General features: G+C 39.7%; 1 protein-coding gene across 3 annotated transcripts in view; it reads left to right on the forward strand.

The window, feature by feature from the left end:
- LOC126848246 (uncharacterized) overlaps nt 1-23,797 on the forward strand; it is a 362,696-nt gene that overhangs the window by 330,804 nt on the left and 8,095 nt on the right. For all 3 annotated transcript variants that reach the window (XM_050589000.1, XM_050588999.1, XM_050589001.1), the window contains 3 exons: nt 7,926-8,154; nt 19,343-19,454; nt 23,296-23,649. In XM_050589000.1, coding sequence (XP_050444957.1) covers nt 7,926-8,154; nt 19,343-19,454; nt 23,296-23,649 — 695 coding nt within the window. The remainder of the gene's footprint in view (nt 1-7,925; nt 8,155-19,342; nt 19,455-23,295; nt 23,650-23,797) is intronic.

The raw sequence follows: 23,797 nt of genomic DNA on the forward strand, positions 1-23,797 counted from the left end.
GCGAACTGCAGGCAATTCTCGATTCAATGCTTCTCCCAAAATTGTTTAAACTTGCTTATGTAAATAAAATTCATTCAGTTTGTACTCTATTCTCATTTCGATAAGTGATTTGGATAAAATCGCGATTACCTTTCGTTGCCACGTATATTGATATATAAATACGGATTTTTTTTATATCCATGATCTAATTTTCGTAAACTACAATCTAAAATTCAATAATCCAGAATTTTTTAATTATAAAATATTTAAGACGATCTTTCGTAAACAAAAATATGTTTTAATCTTCTATTAAAATTGATAGATAATTATTAATTATCTCGTTCGTCTATCTTTCTATCTGTCTATTTTTCGTTAAATTTTCGTTTCATCAGAGATTTCGATTATCCTGATAATTCTGTCTGTTAAATTGTTGTCGTTCCAATTGCGAAATCAGCGGGAAAGGGAGATTTTTGGTTTACGTTCTATTAACGTTGCGTGATCGAATCGCGACGAATTAGACAATGGATAACGTATTAATTATATTGTTAGCGAACGACGCGAAGCTCAGCTCGACCGCGGCGGTTTTTCCGACGGTCTCGCGTCCGGACAGTGCAAATTTGCAGACGAAACCGCATGTTATCGGTTACGAACGTGCCAGCAGAGTTGTTCCGTGAACATATCTGGCGTAGACTTGTCGGGATGGCGTTTTGCCACAGTCGGAATTTGTTGCTACCACGATGCCTGAGAATCGCGCCGAAAATTTTTTGCTACTTTTTTTATATATCTTTGTTCCAACGTATTATCTTTTCTCTCTAAATTATGGAAATATAAATGCGATTTGCATAAATTCTTTGCCATATTCGATTAATTTTTTGCGATATGACATTACATACTATTTTATATTTTAATCTTAAATTTTGAATCTTTACAGGAAAATAATTTGTGTAGGTATTTTAGCTATTATTTCTTGACGAAAGTGCACGAATAAATTCGGCGATCAAGGCCATCCTTCGCGCATGTAAATAATCGCGTTGAATTCAAAAAGCTTACCTTTCGGAAAATATAAGACGATGATCCTGTTTTATCGGGACGTAAACAGACGAGAGAACACACCGCGATTCCATTGTAGTGGTACTTAAAACATTGGCACCCTTTTTAGCTTGAGCCAGTTTGTTCCCGCGAAGGTTAAACCGCTTTGGTTGGCAAGAGCCTATCCGCCGTCAACCGCACCCTTATGCTCGTTATCCGAAAAAAAAAATTGCGCCTCGTAAAGGTCCACCTTCCGGCACGCGGTCGCCAGTGCAAGGCCATCGATCGACCCCGCGGGTGCAATTCTCCGCACTCTCCCCCATCTCCCTCCCCCTACCCTGAATACCCGCATATTTTAAGCGCGCGTCACGCACAGACCGCTCGATGGTTCTTAAAAATCGCTCGGAAAAACCATCTTTATCTCTCGCGAGCGAATTTTCGTTACGATTCTGCAATCACGATTTGCATAATAACGATGTGTTCTCCCAAAGGAAGGGGAGCGGGAGGGAGGAGGATAAAGAGGGAGAATAAAAAAGAGAGGAGAAATGGAAAAAGAATTTCCCGCGTTATCTATTTTCCATTCGAGAATTTAAAAAAAACGACGGCATATATGAAGAATGTGCATTCTAACAGCGAGATGAAATGTGCTTCGTGCCCGGGCATCCACGTATCAAAAACGCATCAACCCCGTTCCGGGGGGGAGTTACTACGTACCCTTAAGCGTTAAATAAGAAAACGGTAGGAGCCGCTCAGAGTCGATATATAGGTTTGCAGCCGCGGCGTGTGCTTTGTAGTATACAGTCCAGACTCTTCCCCAGATATCGGAAACGGCAAGAACTCTCGCGCGCATTTCACTCGCGTATCGCTGAAATAAATCATTTTTTATTCGCGACCGTAAACCCGAGCGTAGAGATAGGAGGGACCGCGCGCCGTCCGTGGTCATAAAGGGTTTCGGGCCATGGCTCGCCCGCGAAAGGGCTATCACCCCCCCCCCCGGAGTACGGAGATCGGGGAAAGGATCGATGAGGATCTAGACGGGGCCGCTGATAACCGGCCGCCCTGCTGCCGCATGACTGAACCGGAATAATGCTCGCTGTATGCTAAACCTTGCTGATAAGGGCGCACCGATCCCTACGGCGCGATAGCGGCAAAACAATATCTCTCTCCCCCCTCCCCCTCTCATTCTCCTCTTCGCACTGCGTAGATAGGAGATGAATTCGGTTTTACATCTAGCTATCGAACGAATGTATACGAACCGCACTCAGAATAGGTTACGATAACATCGATATTTTATTCCCGATATTATAACGTGAAATGTTTTAATATCTAGCTTCGATATTAATTTATCGGTTGTGAAAAACGCTGCACCGATTTAAAGACAATGTTGAGTAATATAATAATATTTATGATTAGAATATTATGTAAATTAATAGAACATAATTTGATAGAAAATAAATTGAAATGAAAAAAGTAAGATTAACATATTTTCCATCGCATGTAAACGAAAAGTTTCACAAGTTATAATACTCGTAATTCGAGACACTCGGAATATTCTTTTCTTATCAAAATATATATTGTTGCAAAAGCTCATTAAGTTATAGCCGTAAAAGCCTCTTCCTTCAATTATCCCATTTATTATTTATGAAACATAATATATAGAATGTATAAAAAATAAATCGATATCATTTTTAATTTAAGTAACCCTGACTTGAGCTCCTCCTGGTACTAGCGAGGAAGACGGGGGGGAGTCGAAGACGCGAAATGCTAGCGAGGGCGAGCTCGAAGGAGGTGGGATGAGGGCGGAAAGTCGTTTATCGAGTCGACGGGGTGTATCCAGTGCGCATTGATATGCAAAATTTGTAGTTTCGAGAAGCTCACGAGAAACTCGAGCGCGTGCGCGCTCGTAGCAGCGAGTAAACTTTGAGATCCGAGTGTCTCGGAGCTCCAGCTTTATAACCGACCTCGATGCCTTCGGTGCACGTACGTGCGAGTACCAGATCTGGCCCTCTGGTATACTGGAGGGCTCGCTAATCCGCACCTAAATATCCCCGCATCGCTCTCAGATCCGCGCCGCAACTCGCCGCTTTAAGATTATAAAGTCATTATATGTCATTATGTGTCTGCGGTAGAGAATAATAAGAAGTGAGGAAATAAGGCAGCCGTTTCATGAATACACGTGAACGATTATCGAAAATATAATTTATAAAAGAGAGCTAGTCGCAAACTTCAAATTTATATGAAATTATTCGTGCTATAAAACCGTGTTAATAATTAAATAAATAAATATGAACATATATAATTAGTAAAATTAGAGATTATAACTGTAGTAAAATATAAAAAAATATGATTAAAATATATATGTATAGATAAAGATCATTAAAAATATAATATATATAATAAAATATATATATTGAGAGAAATAAAAATAATAGGTAATAGAAATGTGTGTAAAATGATTTAACAAACTAAGATATATATTTTATAAAAAAATGTATCACATGTATCAATATAGTAAATAATAAAATGCAAAGCAATAAAAATAGACAATAAATAATTTAAATAATTTCGAAGCATCAACTCCAGTAAAATTTCCTGGCAATTGCTAACGCTTTCAGCATGACTGCTCATACTTAATATTCTCTCTCTCTGTTATCGACGTTCTAGCCCGTCGTATTATTTCCGCGCTGATATCAAAGGTGCATTCGAACGACCAGCAGACCGATGCAATCGTCACGTGCACCGGCTACATTACGAGGATATGCGAGAGCCGGGAAAATCGGAGGTAACGGGAAGAGAGAAACGTTGCGAAAACGCAGGAGCGAACTACGAAGGGACGGTATTTAATTAGCTCGAGTTAAAAGCTCGGCTTAAATGATCTATTCAGCGCTTAGCGTCGAGCGAATTCACTTTGGTCGACTCCCTCGACTCCACCTTTCTGAGGAAGATCCCGAGCAGCGTTGTGTCCTGCGTTATCCTGCGTCTTCGTATTGCGCAGATTCAGACTCGCTGTCGCACTCGGAAACGTCGCGTTAAAAAGATTAAAGTCAAAATACTGGTATATCTTTTTAAAGAATATAAAGAGTCTCTTTTTTTTTTTTTTAGAAATGTATTGAATATTTTCTCATATTCTTTTTAAATAAATAAAATATGATCTGGAGATGTAACTCTTTCGCGAGATTTTTATTTTCGGGATCTCTCGCAAAAATTGAATCTCCGATTCGTTGAAAAAAAGCTTGATGTAATTTCTTCCTGTGCTGTTTTTTCCACAATCAATGGACGCACGAAACCGTCTGCAAGCGTTTTCTACGTCGCCTGCCAGCTGAACTTTTCCTCCGTCGCATTTTGAACACATCACCATTCTCCGTATCATCATGATTAAATGAAATCCATTAGGAAATGGAAGACGGGGCGCGGCAGACGAATAGTCGCGAGTGAGCGTAATGAAAAATCATTACGATGACTGTGACGAAGCGCGGGGGAAAGAATTGACGGGTGGCGGGTGAAAATGCGGTCGATATCCCGTTGGGAATATATAAAGGCGTGACGAAGCTGAATCGAAAATAATCGAAGCTGCCACATTTATTAAAGCACATTGAAATGCCACAGAGACACGTACACATGCCACTCTTATAAATTACTTTAAAAAAAAAATTGATTTAAAAAATAATTTATAATAATAAAGTCGCAAATATAGATGTACTTTGAGAAATTAAATTTTCATAAATTGTGATAAAGTATCATTCTTATCATTTTTTATCACTGAATGAAATCTATATATTTGTGTGCAAATGCAAAAAATTTTATGAACAAATTTGCTCTTGAATTATTTACAAATGTCCTTTACACGACGTTTTACAAGCAAAATCAGTCACGAAGCATAAATCGTGTTCAGTGGACGAATGATCGATCAATTTACATTTTTACACTATTCTTTTTCTATCTTCCATCAACGTACCGTCCTCCTATCAGCTAGAAGACTTGCATCTCTTCGTTTTTCCAACTCCGACCTACTGCTGAAAGTGCAGCGCAAGTTGTTAACCTTAGCTTGCGGTTTAATTACACGGGCAAATATTATCGAACTGACGGAGTTAATTAGATAATTAAAACTTGAAGAGTAAACTACTTTGCGAGTCGAGCGGCACGCCGGTCTTTGAATATACATGAACGTGTACATGTAAATACCCCGTCGGTGTCTGCGCGAGGCGCTGCACGATTGAAGAATGCCAGATGAAGGATCGCATATCAAAAATTTCTTAACATTTAATGTATAATTTTGAATTTTTAGGAAGAGAATGGTCGAAAGAAATCGTTTTGATTTCGTAAAATCATTTATATATGTGCGTTCTTTTTTATTTTTCTGCAGAAATCTATTTAATTCGGAGTTTTTTGTAAGATGTAGAAGATATGATTTTATAATTCTTTGGATCTAAAAATATTTTAATTTGCTACAGTATTATCATTAATAATTAATTGGTAAAATACAAATGAAAATTTATATTCTGAAAAAATGATATTTTTTTTATATTAGACAGCTGATATTGTCTACTTAAGTGTGTCTTAATTTTCTACAAAAAAAATCGAGATATTTAATTTATTGATTTACTAATTAATTTAAGAAATAATCGAAAAATGTAAAAAATTTACGGTCTGAAAGTTTCAGATTTGAATACATATCATCATTTTTATTTTAATTATTATTTAATAATATATTAATTGTACGCGATTTCTTTCGTGATTTACGATACGTCGCCGTTGATGAAGAAATCCCTTTAAAAAGATGAAAGCTCTATAGTGCGGCGGAGATTAGCGGCCGTATGTTTCCGGCGCCATTATCTCCGGTTGGCAGAGCTCGCGGACCCTCGTCAGAGTCGGCGTTTATACCGCGAATCCTCTCGGATAAGTGAATCCCCTCAGTCGGACGGATCCGAGTTTAAACGCTTTAACCTGCGCGAGCCGCGATTAGCGAACATAGTCGAGGAGACGACTGTAAACCGTGATGGACAGGTCAGAGATGCGCGTGTCTCACTCTCCTTCGTATTCTTCATCGCGCGATTTTTCTCAGCTCACGCTCAATGTGAATTGCTAGACATATTTTATTTAAAATAGAATAGATGTGTAGGACGTATAAAATGTGTTATTTCTTATTTTAGTACGTTTAAATCTATTCCTAAATTATTGTATTGAAAATAAAGTGTTCATTATTAATGCAGAAATATTAAATTATATCAACAAAATAAGTCCGCCTTAGCATCTTTAATCTTGGTAGCTCTTTATCTCAAATTATGAAATTCTTAGAGATTATATATATATATATATATATATATAACATTTAATTATATATATAAATTATTATTATTATTATTATTATTAATATTAAATTATATATATAAATTATATATATTGACTTTTTAATGCCAAGATTTTTAAATGTTGAATTGATTTTCATAAATGAATAATAAATTGGGTAAAATGTTAAAGAGGAATGTTAAAGAAGAACATCAGCTATTTTTTATAGAAACATCATTTATTAAATATATTATAGCTTAATTTATTTTTTTCTTAATTATTAATAATAAGTAAACTAAGGAAATATTCACTAGATTCAAAAATTGTTAAATCATAGCTTTATGTTTATTTGAAAAATTTTGGCATAAAATATAGAAAGATTAGTTCGCGAAAAAAAACGTGCTTAATGAAATCTGAAAAAAGATTTATTTTTTTTTCATAAAATGAACAATTTTTCTACATGAAAGAGATGGTTTATTTAACATAATTTAGCAATGTAAACGTGTCTATCCAATATTAGATCAGTGCAATTCAAAATTAAATCATCTACATTCCGCACAAGATGCTAATTCGAAGTGAAAGGACGGGCCAATTTATGTACATATTACATACATATATTTGTACAATCACGCGGATATAAACCAAGTAGTAATCACGACCGCATTATTATGCGTTCGTCGGGCATATGTTAATTCGCGTTCGAGATGATGAATGCGGCGAGGAGCTGCCATTGTACCGGGTGTCTTAAAATCATCGAAATACTTCTTGCTCTCTAGTATGAAATATAGCAGCGACTAAATTTCTGTTGCAATGTATGATCCATTTAAAATAAAATAAATGAGATATTATTATCTATCAACATTTCTGAGTAGCTATAAAGTCGAGAAAAAGTTTTTACGATAAATACTAGATTTACTAATTGCATGTAATTTGATAATTGCCGGCAGCTCGATATTTTCGTTGATAGAAAAAAACAATTTTGCAACGATCGAAGTACAACAATTCATGGAATACTCTATATATACGTAAAACGATGCTGATAGAGAAATGCAATGCCCAATTCATTAAAGTTTACACCGAGGAAAGCTCTCGAATGCGCCCACAGCAAAGCATCAGCCTGTACAAACAATTGGAGCAACGAGCTCCCAACTAATCTGGTGTGTCGACGAGGACTGGTCGGTGGGGACGGGGAAATGAGAGGGAGAGATGAGAGCAAAGTAGAATATCAACATCCTACGCTCGTCCAACTTGAGGAATTCGCTACGAGCTTTCCTAGATGGTGTTTCGAATGAAACCAGACACGATGTATAGAATCGCTGACCGAATTTAACTTGCAATATACAAGGATCGAAAGTAAGAGAATAAAAAAAAAACATGCATAGTGCACAATTTCATTAAACATTAAGAAGATGGATACATCGCATACAACGGAAATAGATAGATAGATATCAGAGATTTTTTGATTTTATTTTAGTACACGATTTTGAAGGAGATTGAAATTTTTAGAAACCTGCAACCGTGAATTTTGACACGTTAATTTCGTGATTCGTCATACATATCATAGTTTATAATGACAAAATATTTTGATATTGCCCGTCGTGTCTAAAAATATCACCACTTATCTGTTACAGGCACAAGCGGAAAGTGCAAAATCTGCTGCCATGCAAGAGCGCAGCGGGAGCGGCGGCAGTCGCTGGACGGGGCCGCGTGCTGCCGGACGGTCAGCCGCATTCGGGCCCCGGCATCGGCAGCGGCGGCGGCGGCGCCGTCCTCTACGAGGATCTACCGGATCACGCGGTGTCGCATTCACAGCTGCACAATCACCTGCCAACGGGCCATGGCCAGGCGCCGACGATCGAGGTACGAAATCACGAGGGCCAACCGCGAGCCCCCCCATCATCACGCGAACCACCGCTGCTACCTGCACGCAGGGAAACGAGACTGCCGCAGCCGCATCATCTCGACTATCTCGACTACCGCGATCCCAGGTCGATACTGCGCGTCCAGGACAAGCCGTCGCGGGCGGTCCTGGGCGGTTATCGGACACCGCGCGCTCTCCTAGCCAAGTCGCAGGGGGTCCCCCTGTCGATCACCGCCACCGCTCAATCATCCGTCAGCCCCCGATTAGTCCCGGCTGGCGCCAACAGTCCGCTCTTGCTGCGAAATGAGAACAATCTCTTGCGAGACAGCCACTTGCTATTGGCCACGCAGAACGCCTTGATCACGAGCCAGCGACCTCCCTCGCCTCCCGCACCATCCGCGCCCACGGCGATCTGTCGCGACGAGTTTCCGTCGTGTCGGGATCTCGACGTCGGCCTGGCCGCTGATGGCTATCCGGTCGACGTGCGGGTTCCCGCGAGACCCCGCGATTCTGGTATCCCCATCACACCCACTCACCGACCCGGACCTCGCGCTTCCCCCGTTCGGACGCCGTCAAGTCCTATCGGGTCAACGGCACCGACGAAGTTTGCCGTCCGAGAGACGGTTCGCAGACGGCCCTCGGTGGACTCCGAGGGCTACTCCTATATAGATTTCAAAGATTCGGATTTGGAAACTGCGAGGTACGGCAATCATCACGTCGAGATCGCGAATCCCCCTGGCAAGCGGGCGTTACGATCGATGACCGCGAGATCGAGCTCGGTCGACTCGGACGGCTATTCGTACATCATTGATTATAACAACGGCAGGAGGGCGCCTGGCGCCGCCAGGAGGCTCGTCGCCGACGGCACCGAGGAGGAGGTCTGTCCGCTCTGCACCATGCAGCAGATACACCATCTCCTCAGCCAACCGGAGCAGGACGTCTACCTGCACGTTCAGGACACGTGACACGTGCCGTCCTGGCCGTCGGCCGACAGTCTCGTCGCGGCGTAGAGACGTATCCTCGGATCCCCTGTGGGACACGCGTTCCCTCCCCGAGACGGTAGCTTCAACATATCTCGCGGGTATCGCGTCAAGGTCGACCGAGCGACATCCGATTACCGAGCTATCTTCCGGTGCCGTGATGTGACGTAACGTAACGCGACGCGACGCGACGCGACGCAATGCGACGTGACGTGACGTAGAAAAGGGACGTCGCAGCTGTGTCCCGTCTAAGGCTGTCGTCGTAAGGTTATCTGGCGCCCTTCGGGTTTCGGCGAGCGGACGGAGGCGGAACATAAGGTATTCCACATTGACATTGACACTAAGGCTGTGTGTACGCTTCGTGATTCGATTTCTGTTTCCTCTGCAAGAGTGCTGTGGCCGATTTCTTCATTTAATTTATAATTCACGTAAGAGCTTTAATTCGATATTTGTAGTGTCCCGATTGTAATTGTATGGAGTAGCTTTGATAAATTGTGATAAGCCAAATTAGTCAGTGTTCGCAAAAATTAAGAGATACAATCAAATTTTTTTTTAAGATTTTGTAATAAAGCACTAAAAATGAAACGATAGAATATATGAATAAAAGTGCAAACAATTAATGTTTCTCGAACGCTGACTAATTTAATGATTTATGAAAGATTTACTGTCTATATTCTTGATTAAAAGTTATGTCGGGAAATTTCTAAACAATTCAGATCACACGATGCTTTTGCACTTTGAAAAGACCTAGCTAGTTTTTTCACGTTTCTAGAAGAAATGTAGTTAGAGAGAAGGCAACTTTATACACGCACTATGCTTAAATTAAAAAAAAATAATAATTTACTATTTAATAAACTATATATGAAGATGATAATATCTAAAAAAAAAAGCATCTTGTAATCCGAATGCCAAAAAAAGTGCAGAAATATTCGAAGACAATCGTGATACAGTTATTCGAATGCTTATTTCTGTAAAAAAAAAAAAAATATTACATTACTTTACATATAACAATAAAAATAAGCAGCCATTCATCGTTGCACTTAATCTCTCGCAGAGTAAACAACCGCGTATGATATATTCTCGAGTCCGTTCGCGTATCCGATGACATACACGGAAAGAAAAAAAAGTTAATTTATGTCGTTTATCTGCCAATTAAATGTTCGAGTCACGTAAGCTTCCGACGTAAGCGTCCGTTCCGTTCGCTGCCGCCGTCGACGCAGAAGGCGCCAGGGCGGGCTAGTCAGTATTTATTTTGTTACTTCGGAGCCGTGCCCACGCAATCTCCACAAACTAACAAATCGAAAGAGTGCATGACGTGCGAAAAGAAGATAAAGAGGGGAAACGTGACGCGGAAGGAAGTTAGGGAAATAGAGAGAGAGAGAGAGAGAGCGCGCGGGGCCTTATTCGTCGGTTGTGCGGGCACGGCGACCGGGCGCACTCTATGGTTGTAAATAGATTAGAGATTAGACCCGTGAATTTTGTAAATAGCACACTCTCTACAGAGAAACGCGATCGACAGGATCTAATATATATATATATATATATATATATAGATATATATATATATACAGAAAGAGATAAAGAGAAAAATGGAAGGACACACATACATCTCTCGCGTAAACCGCGAAGGAAGATGAGTCTGATTTTCCGATTTGTAAATTATCTAAACTGTCATCACATTATAATGTACGATTGTGTACACCGCTATTATCATCGTCGTCTTTATTGCTATTATTACGATTATCTTTACTCTATTATTATTATGATTATTATTATTATTATTATTATTATTATTATTATTATTATCATTATTAGTTATTAACGTTATTAGTATTATTTATTACCGTTAGTACGCCTCGCCGAACACTAAGCTCGGTGTCCTGTGAATATAACGTCGCGAATTCGATGAGGCGAAGGGCGAAATGACGGTCTTGTGTATATCTTGAATTAATGGAAGAAAGAGGGCGAGAGAGAGAGAGAGAGGAGAGGTTTGAGAGAAATAAAATTACTTTGCTGAAAAATTTGACGAGGAGTGGTTATTGACCCGGTCCACAATCCTGTCCCGTCCCTCGCATCCTGTTCACGCGCGCGCGATTCAGACACAAGATTACGCGGATTACTCTAAGCGAATGTCACCAGAAAGAGTACCGGAAGCGCTACCAAGGGGATAAGGGAAACGCCAAGTTTTCTCTATCGTTTACCAAAAATCGCCTCCCGATACAATGACAATAACACGTGGACACGGAATAACCACTTCTGTGTTCAAACTTTTTCTGTTTAAGAAAACGCCGTTATCGTTCGCTCGCTGGTTGCACCGATCGATTGAATGATTTTCTGCATTAATCGAATAATTCACGTTAACGAAGATACATCATCATCTCTGCTTTAGAATTTTTTAATTTACAGAGAGAGAAACAAATTTTATGGACCACATAGTTCTGCCAACCCCAGTCGGTCCGACCAGCGAGTTCTTTATCGGTGATGAATTCTCGCAAACACAAATGGCAAGAGATGAGAAAGAAAGTAGGCCGTGGAGTTTCGCGGAAGAAGAAACGCGGGAGGTTAGGTAAAAAGAGGGAATAAAAAAGGGCGGCTTCTCTCTGAAGGAAAGCAGGGAAAAGTAGGGGCTGAGAGATTGACGCGTCACCTTTGCTCCCCAGGAGCGATTGCCGTCTCTCCCGCGCGGACGAATAGATCTCTAATTTCGCAAATGGAGCCGAGCAAATATCCAGCGGTGCGAAGATCCTCTACTACCTCTTCTTCTTCTTCTTCTTTTTCTTTTTCTGTTTTCTCTCCGTGGCCGTGTAATTTAATTGCCAAAGGGTTGGCGAAGGGAAGGAAGGGCGCCGCACGTTCTCTTTTCGTTCTGGACGGAGTCAGCAGTGAGTGTTACTACTTGCAGCGAGATCGAGGTCGACGCCCGAAAATCTCGATAGCCACGCGTCGCCGATTTCGATTCGTCGATTTGTTGATTCACCAACGAACGAACAAGAGACATAAATATTTGAGCTCGAGAGAAAAGCGACTTACAATCTTCGGAAAAGACGATGAACAAAAGAGTTCGCAAATATAGTTCGTGTTCTGATTTTGATTTTCGACGTGAAAAAGATTCGAGAAAAGGCTCCGCACTCCAATCCGTTTCTGCGGCGTTCGCGATTTCTTCGGTGTCAAAGGGCTTCGAAATGTTTTGCCTTGTATGTCATCATCGAGATAAAAGCGGAACTATCGAAGATAGAATTGAAAGAATAGTCAATTGCGAATAATTTCGTCTCTCTCTCTCTCTCTCTTTCTTTGATTTCTGATGCGACATAAATTTTACTTTGATTCTTAACTGCTAGAGCAGAAATCACTATACTGAAATCTTAAGTCTGAAAATTTAAAAAATCAAGAAACTCTATGCATATAAGAAAATCTGGAAAGTGGCACACTATGTATATTCTTTAAGATATGCATTCCATCATGGAAGAATCGAGAAGAAAAGGTAAAAAAAAGAATGCTTTTTCTCGCTGGATAATGGTACGATGAATTTTCTTTAGAAATCCTGAAAATCGAATAAGACTGCCGCGTTTCAACCAAAGATTGATATCTGATTTTATTCTACGATGCGCGAAAGGATATTGGATGAAATTAATGAAATTAAAACTTTTATTTTTGAAGTTTCTCGGCTAATGTAATCGATCGATCTCAGCAGTCACGGGTCAATTAGATTGCATTTTATATTTGACACTTTCATTTTTATTCACCATAAAAGCTTTTCTCAGCACGATCTTTTTCTATTACGAGTTAGACAGCTTGTCGATTCGCGAAGAAGTTGAATCAAGCTTAAATATTTGAATATTTGAATATTTGAAATTGTCAGTGAATCAAAAGAATTTGGTAGAATTTGGTTAGACCAGAAAATCCTCAAAATAATGTGTCGCCGATGTACCAACCATCTTTTGCCTGACGTTTTAAAAAGCCGTCCCTTTTCTCTAATAATGCTTCTCGCTGACGTCTTCACGGCCGGCGAGCGCGTAAAATGAGGTCAAGTAAAGTTCAAATATTTGAATATTATTAAAACGTCCATCAAAATTACACATATGCAACGCCGTCAGTTTTCAAAACGCTCGTTCGTTCTTTAAATGATTGAGCTTCAAACATATGTCTAGTTATTTTTGCATAGAAATATAGAATACGATTTTAAAATATTTCAGAATGTAATATTAATTTTACAATCATATAAAATCTATTAATTTTTTATCTATAATTCTTAAATGCGTAAATTTGTTACATCGCTCTCTTTTTATAATTTGTTATAGTTCCAAATTTTTTTTCTAATTATAAGCAAGGAGAGAAAAGATGAAAGAAGTGTTTTTTTTTTAAATATGTGTAAATGTTTTTTTTTAATATGTTAAATTTCAGCTGCAATTAGTTTAGTTTCAGATAAATTTGTCCCGCATTAATTCTCTTCCCATATAACGCCCAATATCCGCCAATCGGAAAATTCATTAGAAAATTCGATAAAACGAATATTTCTTGTTTCTCGCGCAAAATCTAAATATAACGCGGAACAAACCGGGTTATCGAAGTTACACGCGTGATAAGGAAATTGCACAGCTGATGTAGGGATCGATTCGATTACGAAAATATATTACAGAATTAGAATCGTGATGGCGAGGGATGGGACCTTATTCGACATTGCGATCAAACCGTAATTATTTCGTCCGCGGGCTCTTTTTACCGTTATCGTCCCCGTTATAAATCTCGTCGCTCCGCACCGGATAAACCGGTAGACGGTCAATTCGCTGACGGAAGTTTATCGATCTGCATAACATCCACCTGTTGTGTCGGCTCGATTATGCGCGCCGGTGCCGTATCGTTAACTCGAGACGGTGTATCTGCAAAGCAGTAGCGACATAACGATGGGGAAGATGGAGAGTGGAGAGGAGGGGGAAAAGGTAGTCGTCCACCCTGGGCTTAGAACCTAATGCAATTGGTGCAGTAACTAACAATTAGCGGGTTACAGTAACGCGATACAGTCACGACATGTCGGCATGTATGTCGCGCGAGGCACACACGCTCGCTCACATACACACGAAACTCGATATTATCCGGAGTATGTAGGACGTTGCAGCGCGTTGGTGGTTGCAGCGCGTTGGTGGTTAAATTTAGAGATACGCCAAGTAATACGCCAAGAAACATTAGATACTAGAAAGATATGAGTTTATTCATTCAGATGTCGTGAAGAAGTATAAACTGCAACACATCTCTCTCTCTCTCTCTCTCTCTCTCTCAATGTTTTATTTAACGGAAATTGTAAATGTAAAATTACCGTTTTCTGATTGAAGCCATAAACTGTCACGGATCGTAATATCTCGCTTTTAATACATGGTTATCTTTAAATATTCTCAAACTCATTATCCATAAGAAATTCAAATCCGCGAATTTTTCGAATAAAAAAGTTAATTTAGAAAAGTCCTCGATTTTTTATTTATGTCGCGAACTTTTGTAGTTAGGAGAACGAGGTGACCTCTGCCACTCTCTTCCTCTTTTCTTCTTTTCCTCTCATGTTAGCCAAGTCGCTTTAAAGTATGCACTGTCGCCGACGTCCAAGAGTCAAGAGAAGATCTAAGTTTAGCGGGATGCCCGCCGCCGCCTGCGGGGGCCACGGGGTCATTAAAACGATCAACTTTTCAAAGGCCTCCGCGAGCACCAGCCCGGTCATTATAGAGGACATTATATATAACAGACATAGAATTTTAATACCGATGGAGGAAGAAAAACAGAGGAATAAAGAAGGAAAAGTCGGTCGCGTTTTTACACGTTTCGTCTCTTTAGCCAAGTGAAACTCGTGTCGGGTACCGTAAAATCATTAGGATAATCAAGTTCGAGTGAAACCGGCCGAATATCGAACTTTCAGCCGGAAGATTGAAAATTCTCAGAACGTGTGGAACTTTGCCAAGTCGCATAACTCGCCTAAAAATGCGCTAGCTCGTTTATGAGGGCAGAATCGACACTTGCCTTCTGTTCTCGATAAATGCAAAATTATTTTACCTCCCCCCCTCGCCTTATGATCATGAATATTTTAGAATAAAATCAGAGAATATCAAAAGAAATGGGATAATTAAAAAAAGTATATATAATCGCGAAAAATAGATAATGAAAAAGTTTGTCTATTAATAGTTAAAAAAAGATCGCTCATCTTAGTATGATTAAATGTGATATATTTTACGATAATTCCTACTTCGTTTATTTAGTCTGTCAATCAACGTGAAATGAATTTCATTATTCATTTACAGGAGAAGTCTTCCTGCCATTTCGCACCGTTTAGATGAGCTATGAACGGAAGTTCGATTCAGAGAACCTAGTTCCCGTCTTCGTTCTATCTCGTGCTCGCGCTAATGGTGCCTAACTCAATTCCGAAAGGTCGAAGGTTGGACACGCGACTTGGCGAACTCGTAATTCGACTTTCAAGAGTCGCTCAACTCCATTCCTCGTAAACGAGATAGGGGGTCCCTCCTATATAGATAGGAGAGACGCTTAAGTAAAAATTATCTTGTCACTGGTACAAGTTAAAAAGAGAATTGCGCCTTGGCTTTATATGAAGAAAATATTTCAAAGGGTTAATCAAAATCATTCAAATGTATAACGAATACTAAACATAAAAGGATCAATATCATTAAACGTTTTTAACTATTCAACATCAAATAAAAATTTATTGAAAATAATTTGAGAATAAAAAATCCTCCGACGTATCTTTTTCTTCAAGTTCTCTCTCTTTTTTTCATGTATTAAGTACATACGTACATTATGCATTATACAAGTACATATAAAAAATATAAAAATATAATTATATTCTTGCAATGATCATATTAAATAATAATAAGATATCACATTAAATAATAATAAAGATATCACATTTACAACTCTGGTTCTTTCGAGAACTTCCATCACAGTATTTATCTTCACAGACAAATATCGGAAAATTCACGGTAACACCAAAGCATTTCTTCGGGATCAAATAGCCGCGTTTAGAGAATACTATGTATTCTATGTATAGGATTAGTAGGTACAAGAACCAAATTGGCTAAACACTCGAAAAATCACAGATGCCACGATGACGACTTCCGCAGACTAAACACGATAATAAACCCCTGAACACTTTCAAGATCGCCGGCACTCGCTAGCGTCGAATCCGGGGGAAGAATGGATCGTTTTTTTTTCCGGTAGGGGCGATAGTACCGCTTCGGGCAGTTCAATGGGGGATGCGAGAAATCCGGTCGGTTTCCTTTGCAGTAGCCGCCTCTTCCCCCTTCCTCCTTTCCCCGCATGAATGAACGAACGGTTAACTCGATTCCGGCAATTTGTGCACTCGCGAGTCTTACGAGCACTCGATTGCATCCGCAGATAGCAGGCTGAATTGCAGATATTCCGTATATACTGTCGAGAATTACAGGCCGATTGAAAATCGCGTGTCTCGTGAAATCGAGAACCGAAAAATTTCAAAGATTAAATAAAGATGGTTGAAATTATTTTACATACGCAACTACAAAATATTATATTTCAATACAATTAGATAAAGGAATATATTATAAATAAATATTTTAAAATTCCTTTGAGATATTTATTGGTTATATAATATATATTATATTTCTGAGACCTTTAATGTATACTTATTTTCGTTATCTTATAGGATGCATAAAAATATGCATCTGCAAAGGATGTACAAATCAAAGATATTTTAAGGTTTCTCCATTTGAGAACCCACGATTTTTGCAATATAATATTGTTGCTAACCGATAGCGCACGAGAAATAATATCTCATTCATGATCACGCGATATCAATAGGAAACCTGTTTCACGCCACGTGATTATTTCTGCGCACAGTGAAACGCAATTGATTGGCCTTGTAAACTGAACGCAATTCGACAGGATGCATCTGTCGGTTTTTGTTTTCAATGTTTTATAAAATTGACATTCGACCTTTCGACCCACGCTTCCATCATGCATTTAGCACAAAATAAGAGAGAGAGAGAGAGAGAGAGAGAGAGAGAGAGAGAGAGAGATACTTCGCCATATTTATCATATCTTTGCCGCTATTACGCGACAAGTTTCGATAATACGGAAAATAGACACAGGATATATATAACTGGTCTACATCCGGCGATCGAATCCATTTTATTCATCCGCTCGAGAAGAGCAGGAATCGACTCAATTCGGGAGATATAATTTTAGATAGAGACACGTACACCACATCGCGCGCGACGTGGACCCGATACTCCCACACGCTCTATCAGCGATATTTCAACCCCCGGCGCGATGTCGAATTTACGTCACACGATCATCATGTTTTACGCGAGATTGTATTACGATTCGCGCGAGGCAAAAAAATTCCCCGCGAAAGAGGAAATGTTTTAAATTAACATTTGCAATCGTGATCTCTTTCAGTCACATGTGGGTAGAAAAGTTTCCGCTGGATAAAGATATTTGGATTATATTAGGAAAACTGTATATATATACAGTCTCTCGGACGCGTCAATAGAAGGACATTTAAATATGAACGTTTGATCTCTTAAGTTGCTGTATAATCAACGTTGACATTTGACTTTTGATTCCATTGCCAGCCGTATAATTTTTCCAATCTTCAACATTATTGATCTTCGTAACTAAAAATATTGCCAATAATAAAATAAAACAAAATTTATTTTTTGACATTCGAGAAATGTACTCGGTATTGATCGTGCAAGAAATTAAGCTCTCTAAAATTAGAGCAGAATTTCAATCGTCGTGTGTGTGAATGATATCCCGGCGGGATCATAGAACGTTATGGATCTCTGACGAGTGAGAGCGATAGAGCGAGATAGATTGGGGGTCGCAGCGCGCCATTTGCGTCCGTTAACGCGATACTCCGGTCGAATCGAAGAGCAAAGCCCGTGGCAAATTCGCCTCGCAAACCATCGAGACACGGCCGGAACGGAGACAGGAAACCACTTGCGACGACGACACACGAGCTGTTGCGAGGGCGAGCTCTAACCCGAGGTGAAGGGATTAAACCATCCGCAATTATGTCGTGTATCGGTTATATGCGTTTCCCTCTATCGTCAATCGAGCGTTTCGATTGACCCTCGTATTCTGCGACAAAAAGAGACAAACTTTCCAATCTCTTTAATCCTTTTAACGTGTGCCTGTTTCTTTAATAAAATAAATACCTAAAGAATCTCGATAAAAAGAAAAATGCAAACTTGGATTGATAACTCGATTTGGATGATCTCAACGAGTAGACATTTTCTTTCGTGAGACATTTAAAATTCGAGCCGAGTGATTGACACGAGAATTAATCGTCCAACTTGACAACAAGAATGCCAAGGGAAACAAGACTAATCGTCAGGATGAATCTCGCGGTGAGATTGTTTCTTATTATTCTGCCATGATGTATAAACTCCCTGCCAATTTAGAGATTAACCTTCGCTTTCGTTGACCGAGCGTTTCCGAGATTGAAATCCCCGAAATAAGAAAGGGTGAGAGTTGCTTCATCGGGAAGAGGAGGAAGGAGCAGTAGGAACGAGTTAATCGTCTGTCGAAAAACATAAAGCGGAAAGAGTGTTAAGGTTCTCGTGCCAGTCGCCAGTCGCCTTGCTTCTGAATTTCTTCTCAACCCCCCCCCCACCTTCCGATTTCCCCTCTCCCTTCGCGATCTCGCTACCCCGCATCCCTTACCTTTATTCGCTAATTGTTTTCCAGCGCTGTCGTAAACAAGTCGCTGTTCCTAAAGAGCCTCGTAAAACAACGCGAAACTCGAGCTCGTTTGTAACGAGCTGACCTATTTTTAGTCACAACTCGCAACTAATTACCCTTCAACCTCGCAAAGCGAGGGAAATGGTGGCGGTCTTAATACTCAAACGGCGCATAATTTATAATATCGCGGTAGAATTGAGATTTTATCGAACGTAAAATTAATCGCGCGGCGTACCTTCTGAAATGTTTAATAAGTCACGGTTAAAAAACTATCGGTGTCTGATCGATTACTTTCTAATATTTGCGACACCTATTTGCGTCTTCCATGATATTGTGTGTAAGTATAATCTAAATGACAATATCCCAATTGCAAATATCCCATATCCGTCATTTAACAATGCGATATATTTTATAAAAAAGATATATTTCTTTCCTTCTCGCGTCACGCGTATTATCCCCCTTTTTCTCACTGACATTTTTCTTATCACGACAGATGTTGGACGTCAAGGAGGGCGGGAGAGGGGTGTTCGTCTGCAGTAGCCCCGGTCCTGATCCTTACACATCGCAGGACCTCTATAATCCTGTCTACGAGGAGCTCAGCAACGGTAAGTGCCGATAATCAATGTTTACTTTGGACGGCTTCCCCAAGCCTTTCCTTTTACGTGCCGCGGTCTTTTTACGGAGAACATCGCATTGGAGAATCTTGAGAACAACAATGCGGCGGTGGAGAGAAAAGGAAGAGTTAAAAATATTCCATTAAAAGATTTAATTTCAGAGAACAAAAATTCAAATTATAAACGTGAATTCGAAAATTTGCAATCTTTTTCTTTTTTTTTCTGCATACATTATTTTTGCAAAATGTTTGTTAAAAACTGAAAAAAAAAATAGAATATTTTTATTTAAGATTCCTTCAATTGATAATCTTTTAATAAGACTAAAACAAGATAGTCTAAAGGTGGACAATAAAAAGAAGAAAGTAAAGTTTAAGTAAAAATTAAAAATATAAATTAATCTTGAGCAAAATTGAAAAAAAAAAAAAAAATGAGGAAAATCGTCTTAATTAAGCGTACTTTTACGCGAATCTTCAAAAGCCAGCTTATTCAGTCAACCGAGAAATTGCGACAGATAAAAAAAATCCTTGCGAGATCGTGAAGATATCCCATTTTGTCTTCTCGACGACGCGTTGAAAACAACGTTCACATGCAGACGCAAATCACGCACTCTCCTTCTAGATGAGACTCGCCTCTGAAGACGCAAGGGAGTACCCTCGGGATCGAACATGCCCGCGGGAAACGCATAGGTATGGCACGAGTATACGAGAGTTTTCAACACGGTGTGTCCGTCTGTCGGTTGGCTTAACACACGATTAACATACGGCTGCGTTGAACCAGCGTTGAATTTCGCCAACTAACGCGCGCTTGCGAGGCTTCCACGTCGCTCCTCTCTCGCTCGTCTCTTCCTCCATACATCCTTCTCTTTTCTGGTCCTGGTACTGCGAGACTGCATTTATCAAAATAATCCGGCAAATACGTGTGTTGCGATTTACAGACAAATCTACGATACGAGAGATTTACGGGGCAAAAAAATCGATAGAACTTTTTAAAAATATTCCAAGTGAAAATTTGCGTATCGCGAAAGTGCACTTTACGAATGTAAGATCTGCGGAGTTGAATGAGTTTGCGGTATTGAAAATGAGCGAAAATGAAAGAGAGAGAATTTATGTGATACTACGAATCTCATGAGATTACAAAAGAATAGATTTTTGTTGAACGAAAAATGAGTAAAAATCTTTATGGATGAAAACACGGACTCGCCATTCAGAGATGTAAGTCTTTAAATTATAGGAAAGTTACAGTGAAAAAAAAAAAGAGTAAATTTGTGAATATAAATTTCTATCTATGATTTGTGGAATAAAATCTATGGATTTGAAAATTCTTCATGCATTTAAGAATTTACAAACATTTATTAAGAAATTTATAGGAACAGATGTTTAAACATCTAAAAATATATCTTTGAAAATAAGAATCTCGAAATATATAGGATTTCTAAAGCTGCAAAACAAAGTCTGCGATATAAAAAATACTACGTGGTAAACAACAAAGTTAAATTCACAACTCTTTCGAAGATCTATATTATAAATATATATCATGTATATATATGTCAGACAGTCTGCACTCGTTTCAAGAAACGAGATTTTGATAAGTGTAGTTTTACATTACGTCTTCTCTCGCCTGTTTCTTCCCCATAATCTCATCGCAATCACTTTTTCTTTCTCTCTCTATCTCTCTCTCTGTCGTCTTCTCTTTCTCCCCCTAGCGATCCCGCTCTTCTGTGCCGTCGTGTATTTTATCAAAGGGAGATAAACGTGACACGACCTCTGACTTATACTTCCCATTAGTTGGACGGCTAATTAGTATGGTGATGAGGCTTTCGACGTTTGACGAAGACCCGGTAATCGAATATACATGCTGCACCGCGTGCATTAGTCGTAACCACGAGCCCGACCTGCGTGTGTATATATATACGCTATGTATGCATCTTCGTTCTCCAGTTTCGAGACGAGGGAGAACATCGATCTCGAAGGGGGTGGTCCTGTCCCTCGCGGGTTTGTAAAAACGCAAGGAAATTCAACGGATCGCTTGGATTCGCTCGACGATCACATCGACGAGGAATATAACCCGCGCGTTCATGGAATTGATCAAATTGGAACCTCTGTCAAATGAAATTCTCTATTTTCGAGAAAATGATTCCATGGAAAAAAAATTTTTCTCATTTTAATAATTTTTAGAATTACACATACATTTTTTCTATCATATATAACTACTTACAGAGATATATATATATATATACATGTATTCTTGTATTTTTAAAAAATAATTTTGCAACATATTCCACAATCAACCTGAAAATTTCGCGAAAACAAAAGATATATTATATTTTATTACACGCGGAATTGATCTATATTTCAAAATTGAGTCATAATAAACGTTATTGTACGAGTTATTTATATATAAAATCCATTTGATCGAAACAGTTCAAGTTCTTATATCTAATAACATATCGCATTATTTACTCGGAAATTCGACAAAGGAGATTGAGAATCGGTCGGATGTATCCCGGATCTATTTCGATCGAGATCGACACGCCATCCTCCTATCTCTCTATGGAAACACCGGAGAATATTTCGAGAGGACACTCGCCCAAGACGACGGAGGCTATTTCGAGTGATTTAACGATCAACGGAGCGCGGACTTAATGTCCGCGAGAAGGGCCAGTCGATAACACCTCTAATCTGCTCGAGAGAACAATTCGGCGTGATATGTCTCTTTTCTTCGCTTCGTTTCCGATTGCCGTCTTCTTCGCCGCGAAATAAAAATTAATCGAGAACGATCCCTCTCAATTTCTCGCAAAAATCGATTTCGATCGCAAACTCGCGCGCGCGACATTCCAGACGGGTATTAGTTTTTTTCTTTTTTTTTTTTTACGCCGCGCCGCGATTATTCGTACGACATTCGCCAATTTTTTTTTAGCCCGCGTACACGCCCCGCTGTGTGTCGTTAGTATCGATCGCGGCCGAACGCTCGTGTTCGACGGAATAACGCGAGGCAATTAACGGAGGAGCAGAACGGCGAGACGACCGCTCGCGCTCGCGCTCGCCGAATCGACGAGCGAAATTCCTGCGCGAAACCGAATTCTCTCAGCTATGCCGAAATATCGGCCGAAATGGACCGTGGGTTGTTTCGACGATTTAACTGCAAAATCTCCAATCGTTCAAGACGAATTTTCTTTTTTGTTTTAAATGAAATTTGAGCTTGTGATCCAGCTTGTTCCCGCAGGCGTAGCCGAATCTTTTGCTCCCCATGATTGAAGAAAATAATTCTGAGGATGCAATTGTTTTTTCGTCAATCGACGTCTAGTATAAAATGATATTGCAATTGCAGCCCGCATGAGATTATATGTGAGGCATCTTTTTAAAGAATTCGATTCTTGTTTTTTACGAAATCATTACGAAATTGATTAAACGTTTTCAAAATTCCATACAACTTTTTTTTTTTAAATATGACAAGGAGAAAGAAAGAAAGCATACAAAATTTTTTGACTTTTGTATATATGTAAGCTTTGTATTTTATTAGAAAAATATATTTAAATAACTTTTCGATATTTCTTTGAAATAGTTGATCAATTTCGTGGGTCACATGGAATAATCCCTATATCCCGTAGTCTTCTCATTTTTCTAAATAATTTATCGCCTCAGGAAGATTCTAATTACCCGCCTGATTAATTCTCATCGTGCGCTTGCCACGAAGAATACTCTAGTTTCTCAACGTCTAATTAATCCTGTCCGATTGTCGGACAGATTTTATACGCGATTAATTGCCTTTCTCCTCATCTCCATCGTCGCAGCAAATCGTTAAGCAAATCCTAACGAATCTCTTTACTCCGTAGGGGACCATCCGGAGACGGACGAGGAGAGCGAGCTGAACGCCCGCAATCGTCTACATCATCATCATCATCATCGTCATCATCACCGCGCGTCCAATGCATCCAAACCAGCGAGCGAGGATGAATTTGCCGAGGATGAACTGTCAGTGGGAGAGCCGTCCGAGGCAAGGATGCTCACCTCGAGCGGCGCTCCTGCCTGGGGCACGTGTCCCGCTGGTGGCAGGCAACCACGCGAACGACGTGGCCGCAGCCCCAGGAGTCTCGACCGACGCAGACGGGACAAAAATCACGATGTGGGCGAGTTTCACGAGGGCATGCTGTTGGACGCGCTGCTTCAACTCTATCCTAGTGTCGCGGGTAAACAGATAATTAAGTAGATGATATTTTAGCAAAGAGACGTAAGTGAGAGAAAACGATAGAGAGATAGGCATTTCAGATAATGTTGTTCAAAGAAAGTAATATTGCTCGAAAGATTTTTAATTGCGAGACACTTAAACTAACAAAC

This window comes from Cataglyphis hispanica, chromosome 3 (assembly GCF_021464435.1).
Source record: "Cataglyphis hispanica isolate Lineage 1 chromosome 3, ULB_Chis1_1.0, whole genome shotgun sequence".
Taxonomy (NCBI): domain Eukaryota; kingdom Metazoa; phylum Arthropoda; class Insecta; order Hymenoptera; family Formicidae; genus Cataglyphis; species Cataglyphis hispanica.